The 7,954-nt window shown below is 28.6% G+C and overlaps 1 protein-coding gene across 1 annotated transcript; it reads left to right on the top strand.

The window, feature by feature from the left end:
- The first annotated feature begins 1,321 nt into the window (after nucleotides 1-1,321).
- Nucleotides 1,322-2,861, top strand: LOC117165824 (abaecin). Its single transcript, XM_033349220.2, has 3 exons — nucleotides 1,322-1,426; nucleotides 2,116-2,295; nucleotides 2,690-2,861. The coding sequence occupies exons 1-3, from the start codon at nucleotides 1,361-1,363 to the stop codon at nucleotides 2,699-2,701; spliced, it is 258 nt and encodes an 85-aa protein (XP_033205111.2). The 5' UTR covers nucleotides 1,322-1,360; the 3' UTR covers nucleotides 2,702-2,861.
- Nucleotides 2,862-7,954: the final 5,093 nt, after the last annotated feature.

Here is a 7,954-nt window from a genome sequence, read left to right as displayed (position 1 = left end):
GTGAAATGTGGCTGTACAGACAAATTATAGATTACCTATATAAATATACTGGAATTCATAACAATTCATATTAAATAATTGATATTCAATACAGTTCATAAACTGTAACATCCAGATTTAGATATCGTTTTTTATTGTTTAGGTATGGTACTTCGCATGTATGGTACTTAAACAATATACCTAGATACAAGATAATTCTAAGTAATTGTAATAAATGAATAACTAAATAATTCAACTAATTATAAGTTTCTTGAAACAATCTATAGTCACACTATACACTCATAAGATTAGGAAAAGTTTGTAGCTATTGGAAAAATTCGCTCTCTCTATCATCTTATGGTAGGATTTCTGCAAGTTTATTCCTATATTTATATTTTTCTTTAAATGAAACCATTTCAAGTTTTTTATAAGAATCATTCTGAAAGTAAAAGATATAAAACTGAAAAACTTGTAGCAAATACTCAAAGTGCTAACGGAGTTTCGAAAACGATCATATCATAAGATATGGGAAAACTTATTAAACAAAGAAATATTTTCCACTAAGATTTCTTTTCCAATCTTTTCCAATTGTAGGGTAAAACAACAGTTAAATAATTTTTGTAAAGATAGGATGATATATAATAAACTTTTCAAAGTTTAATCTCGTAAAAATTATAACAATTATATGTTCTATATTAATATTATTTAGCGCTAATAGTACAAAAATGACAACAGATATATGTATGTTGATAAAAATAAATGTTATGTATGAACAAATTTTTATTCTTCGTAATATTTGCCTCCCCACCTCTCGCCCCACCCGAACCAAATATTTTTTTCTCCGATATTCTTCTTATTATCAAAAATAATTGAGATATTCGAAGTGATCAAATTAGGCATCCTACAACCTGCATATCAAATTAGTTAATCAAATGTATTAATTTCTTTCGAAATTTGAAAATCGTATGCTTTATAATAAATAATAAAAGAAATCAAAAAAAATTTCTGGTTAGGACAATAGAATAGATAACATCTTTTGTTTCATGCTACTTTGTCAACTCTAAATATTGATCTTGCCACTTACATTTTTGTACAGACATATTACTTATCATTAAATAGACGGTTGAGGAAAGTGTATTTCCCAGGGATTCCCGTATCTGTGAACGCAGCAATAAGTATACAAATATGTTGTTAATACGATAACATAGGTCACTATGTGTCATTGATATTCTGCAGCTTATGAACAATACGGAAAGAACACGGAATCCCCTGTGACAACATAAGAATGCACACACATACTGTGCTAATTATCTATTTTTGAAACACAGAATAAATATATGTATATTCCTGCGAGTTCTTGCACAATGAGAGTTGTATATAAATGCAAGAATATTCATGTAACGTCGAAAGTATCTTCAGCTGTTGCAAAGGAGCAAGTTGTGGAGAGGTAAGCTAATTATACAATTTAATTGTTTCATGGAATTTATATTAATGTAAATACTAGTAAGTAATATTTTAATCTTTTAAAGTTACATTTCTAATAATTTTACATGCATATGTATGAGCAATATACAGGGTCGTTGGTAACTGGTGGTACAAGCGGAAAGGGGATGATTCTACGCGAAAAAAGAAGTCGAAAATATAGAATAAAAATTTTTTTTTTAATCGACCGATTTTTTTTAATCAACGATCTACAGTGAGATTCGTTATAACGAGACGCGATAAAGTGCACGCGTACCGAGCGAAAATTCAAAGTCGATTTTCTCGAAAACAAAGCCTCAAACGAAAAATTTTTATTCTATATTTTCGACTTCTTTTTTCGCGTAGAATCACCCCCTTTCCGCTTGTACCACCAGTTACCAACCACCCTGTATACTGCACACCTTGATTTTTATACTTTAGAAATACGTCATACAATGGGAGCTCTTTGAAGTAGAATTTAATAAAGAAATTAATTAGTACTAAAGAAGTTAATATTAATGTACTTACAATCAAAACTTAAGTTTTAATTTAACGATTATTATATTCAAGTTATAACAGTGAAAGCAATACAACAGATTTAAAGTATCTTGTGACTTAATTTAAATATTTCGTAATTTAAATTAGCTGTTAAAATAATTTGTTTCTATGTTACAGAAAAATATATACAAGATGAAGGCAGTAATGTTTATTTTCATAATGCTTGCCACAGTATGTGCAATCCTTGCATTTGTACCATATAATCCGCCACGACCGGGACAATCTAAACCGTTTCCAAGCTTCCCAGGTCATGGACCATTCAATCCAAAAATTCAGTGGCCATACCCATTACCAAACGTACGTATATCTTAACATTTGAATAACAAATATTTAAAAGTATTTACTAGACTGAAACTTATTTAAAAGGAATATTGCTATGAAGTATATTCAAGAGTTATATAAAGTCCCTGAGAATACACAATTTCATAAAATCGGAATATAGATATAGGTTGTTTATGTAGTATATAATTTTTTTTATTAAAAATTTCAAAATTTCTCAAAATGTTAATGCATGACTTTGAAATTAAGAATGCTTAACATCATATTTATATAAACTATTTCCAGTAATATTCAATTTCATCTAAATAGAAAATCTTAACAATCTTAAGAACACTATTATCGTTTGTAAAATTATTACGAAAATATTTAGACATTATCGAATATTATATATATATTATTTGCTTTATTACAGCCCGGTCATTAATCACAAAAATCAAGAAACGTTCAAACAATTAAACTTGACAAATCATCAGAGATTATATCTGCAATGTACCGACGAATTATTATAACTATAAATTGAATTAAGTTATACACTGATTAAAATGATCTTGATTTATTTTCAATAAATAGTAACTATCTTGAAATATAGTGTTTAAATTAAATGTTCAATTGATACTAAATTGATCACTGATATTTCCTTTGAACATAATCGAAATTAATGAAGTACGTGCGCGCATCTTTTCCTTTCGTCAGATCATGTTTAACATTATCGAATGGAGAGGTACAAAGTATTTTTACCATAGATTTGCCTTTAATAGAGAACTCGTGTTTATTTCGTAAATAAAAGTAATAATTGAAAATATAAAATATTCGTAGCTTTTAATATTCTTCTCCCAAAATATGTCATTTTAATATAAGAAAGAAACGCATAAAATACAACAGTTTTATTTTCATTGGAAATTACGATATACATAGGTATGGGATGATATCGATCTGGTGGTACAAACGAAAAGGGTGTGAATCTACATGAAAAAATAAATAGAAAATGTAGAGTGACATTTTTTCGCACGCGGTTTCGTTTCTGAATAAATCAATGTTGAGGATTTGCTGAGTACGGGTTTGCTTATTTACGCATGATGTCATTTACCCCTATGTCCAATAGATATTAATGCACAGTCTGTATTGCTGTTTGGATGTAATACATTAGATAGTAAAGAATAAACAATGAAAGTACTTTCTGTCAAAGAATTGTTTTTGTTAATTCTTAATTTAGAAATTGTTGAAAATGTTTTCGTTTCTTTGCCAACATAACTGTGCCACGTAAAGAACAGCTGAAAGAGAAAGTTCCAGAACAAAAGTTGTCTTCCATTCAAACATTTGAAAACAGAAAATACTCTGGAAAACGTTCAGAAAAGTCTAATACGCAGGATACAGTTATGCTGACGATGTTTCACTGTTTAAAAAAATTCGTTGAAGAAAATTTTTAAGTCAAATTTATAGATTTTTCAAACAATAATTTATTCAACTTATGCGAATGAAAATAATTTGGACCAATGGAACATGCCGAGAAGTATTATAATATAATCTATGCCTTTACTACAAATTATCTGTGCTTTCTCTTTCCATGTTCGTTATAATACAGAGTAACAATTTCAACAGGCAAGCAGCTCATTTCTGTGTAACGGTTACACTATTTAGAAGGTAACAACGTTTGCACATCAAATCTAATGAGACCATGTGCAGCATTTGGCGCAACCTGTATAAAATAATGTCAACCAGAACCGCACGATTTGCGCTCATTGCTACTATACAATAAAACAATAAGCGAGGAATTTGCTGATTTAACACACGGATCAGTTAATTCTTATCTTTATTTAAAGGCAATTTAGAAAATAAAATAGTTTAGAAAGTTTAGGAAATGTTATGAAAAGTATCCTTTTTAATAAAATTGTTATTTATTTTTAAATTTCATATTATATTTCATAACGACGTTAATAATCCTGTAATCTACATACATGCATATATGTATAGTGTATAGTTCTATATGTTCTGTTACTTCGCTATATATTTGACTAAGCTTACCACGTTACTAAAAAAATTGCGCATATAAATTTGAGAAATGGGTTAGAAATGCGTCAGTATTAAAGAACAAAATGACATTAAAAAAGGCCATTGAAAATTTTATGTTACTATTTAAGAAAGAAGTTCCGATTCTAATAAACAAGAACGCTATAGAAGATCCAGTAAAACGGAAGAAATAAAAAACTGTAATACTACGATTAAAGCAAGACTATAAAAAATAAAGCTACTATTCAATTATTTAGAAGAGAATTTGTAATTATTATTATAAAATTATTACCATTACAATTTATGTTTTTAATATTATGTTGGTAATTATGGAATTAAGTTTTCTGTATTAGGAATCTAAAGATATAGTTTTCTTAAAATATGTTGCATACAATCAAAATAATTTTCATGTAATTCTTTACTTTCCTCAATAATAAATTAATTTCATTATTGTAGAAGGACGTATTATCTAGTGTTTTTCTTTCCTCGTTTTGGTACATTCTTCAATGAAAAATCTCTACCTCCAAATTTCGAAGACTAACTTTGAATAATTCTTAAATTCACACAATCTTCCTCGAACGCTGAATTATGTTTTGTACAAGTTTTCACTACGTCGTTATCACGTTTGTATTCGTAAAGAAAGATTAACCGGAAGTTTCAATTTTCGAAGCTTTAAGAATCATTATTATTTTATTAATTTCGGATGTTATTGTTGTTAATGCGCATGAATTATAAGGAGCTGCTTGCTCTTCGATTTACTTCTACAATCTAGAACAATTCCTGTGTTTACTATATGCAATTGTCTTGCAACATTCAAATTTCAGAAAAATGACATTTCATATTCACCACCATAATATAAAACAGAACCCGTGCATGCGATGTGTTTATATTCTTTTTTGATAAGGCTGCGGCAAATGTCTAATATGACCTCCTTGTGCATGAATGTACATTTCAGCTGTGAATAATATTTTTGGTAGCGTCTGCTTATGTTGCATATAATAATATTGCACATTCTTGTACTTCACACTCTTCTACTTTTTAAATCGTCTATTTCTCTTGGCGATATGAATAAGAAACACTTGTAAACACATAATGTATCTTAACTATTTAAAGTCTTTTAATTTGAGTATAATGCTTCGAATAGATTATGAAGTCAAGACGCATTCACAGACAACATTTACACGGATTATTGCATTTTCAGCTTAAATATCTCCTTCAAATAGACAGTACTCTGTAGTCAGTTCGAGAATCTTTATCGAAAGACGATACACGGTTACAAGAAAATAAGTTAATCCACGAAGAAGGACCGAATAGGAGGACATAAGCATCCGTGCCAAGAGTCGCACACGATGGCGGAATGTAAATGGGAAATTCGGTGAGATCTTTCTTCGTAATGAACACGGTTACGCTGGAAGTTGTTGGTTGGCGTGGTACTTTGCCTTGTGCATTTTACGGTATTCTCGCGTTAATGCGATAAGGGAGAACAGTCTCAGTCGAGTGTACCTATAATTTAAATTGTCCGCCTTCTCGTCGCTTGCTAATGTGAAGTGATACTTAAAGCGGAACAATTGCACAACGCCAATATCTTTCGTTTCAACTGAACTTCGATGTTACACTCTACATCAGTCGTATCTTCGACCTTACAAAATTCTGCCTATATCATGTTAATAATTCGTGCAAATTGTATATTTATAGTTATAAAAGCATTACATAAGACAATATACTATATTTAAGGCAGAACATATTATTCACATTTAGAATATCATGAATCATTTTAAATTGATAATTACATTTTTTTAAATAATTTTCTTCATGTTCATTTTGTTTCAAGCATTCCTGATTTTTCATGTTCCATTATGTGATGTACTTATGATTCGATGAAAATATTAACTTTAATATTATTATTATAAAATGGCCCGAGTCAAAAGGCACTTTCAGGAATATAATATAATCAATATGATTCTACTGTAAATTTAAATATTAAAGGTTTCTTACTCCAGATAAGATAGGCGTGTGATATAGGCAATAAGTAATAAATCAAATTGCAACATGCTGTCGTTTATTCAAGATTTCAGCAGTAAGTATAACAGTGGAACACATATACTGCTTGCTCAGAAAACTCTGGCATTTTCTCCGATAGGGACAATATATAATAAAAGCTTCAATTTTCAATCTGGAGCCATTTTACCGCTCCTCCAGAGGTACGTTTCCAAAAACAATTCCGAAACTTTATTGATATTGCGATTCGCACGAGTGTAATAAGGTCACATAAATTCATTTTTTGAGTACAAGCTATATTTATAAATATTTACTATATTTCTACATAGTAGAAAAATGTACATTCTATGAATTTTTTATTTTATGTACTATTTTTTAGTGATAGGACAAAAAACAAAATAAATTTCCTTGAAGAATTCGATAATTTTATTCATTTCTTCAAGTGCAATAACTTTCTAGTAACTGGACGATTCGGTCAATACTTTCAAGTTATTCTTTTCAATAGATCTTTGTAAGTATAATATATAAGAAGTCTTCGTCGCGTTAATCAGGTAGTAACCTAATTAGGTTCTTCACCTGCCGCTAAGTACTTTCATTAGAAGAAAAAATTCGCTTTATTAACTTATTCTATTCTTTCTTTATACAATATTATTTCTTAGAAGCATTGTACTCAACTTATTAAAAAAAATATATGATTATTTATATGGTTAATAATGCAATACAAAACAACTAATGTCAAATTAATATTGCTACAAATATTAATGTTAATAGTAATAACCGAATTAATGTTGAAATTTTAAGGGAAATACGTAAAAGGAAATGAAATTTAAAATAGGTAATAAGGAGAGAATAGACTTTGTTATAACAATACTATTATTATTACAAAAGAAACGTATCATTCAATAATATGAAGTATATAACTTTCAACTATATTTAACAGTTTTTAGCAAACTTCATTGTTAGAATTAGTTTTAACTAAGAATGGCATAGACAGCTATGAACATAATTGTTTAGTTCCAAATAATTCTATAGATTTTTATAAAGACAATTTCCATAATTTATTAATATAAAATAGGATAAATATTTTATTGAAAAAATAGAATTTTTTGTCAATCAAAGGGATAATTCATCATTCGTTAACATCGAGGACTGAACAACTACTTTATTCTCTCGTTCACGATTATTCATTGTCGGTGGTTATTTTATCGGTTTTAGTTTGGTTGATTAAATTTCAGCAATCAAGACTTTTTCCTGATTGGTTAGTATGGTCATTGTAATCTCAATCATTATTATATAGAATCACTTGATGTATATCAAATATTTTACATCTTTTAAAAATGCCTCATACAGAGAATAAAATTTTGAATTGAATAATATAAAAAAAATTGTCACATATGAAGGAAAGAAAAATTTTGCACGTAAAATTTATAATTTTAAATTTAACATAATCAATAGATTTGCTACAATGGATGCGCAGTATTTTATGATACCTTCAATGTAAATGAAAAAATGAGCATGTATATACATATGTAAGTGAAAACACATTTATATGTATAATAGAAAGAAGGAAGTAATATTGACGAGTTACTTGAAAGATAAGAATTATATAGATGTCTCTCGAGTAAATTTGATCACAATCGAGTTGAAATATGTATATCGTTTTCGCTGAAAT

Source organism: Bombus vancouverensis, chromosome 3 (assembly GCF_051014615.1).
Source record: "Bombus vancouverensis nearcticus chromosome 3, iyBomVanc1_principal, whole genome shotgun sequence".
In the NCBI taxonomy this organism is placed as follows: domain Eukaryota; kingdom Metazoa; phylum Arthropoda; class Insecta; order Hymenoptera; family Apidae; genus Bombus; species Bombus vancouverensis.
This window is presented reverse-complemented; position numbering and strand designations above follow the sequence as displayed.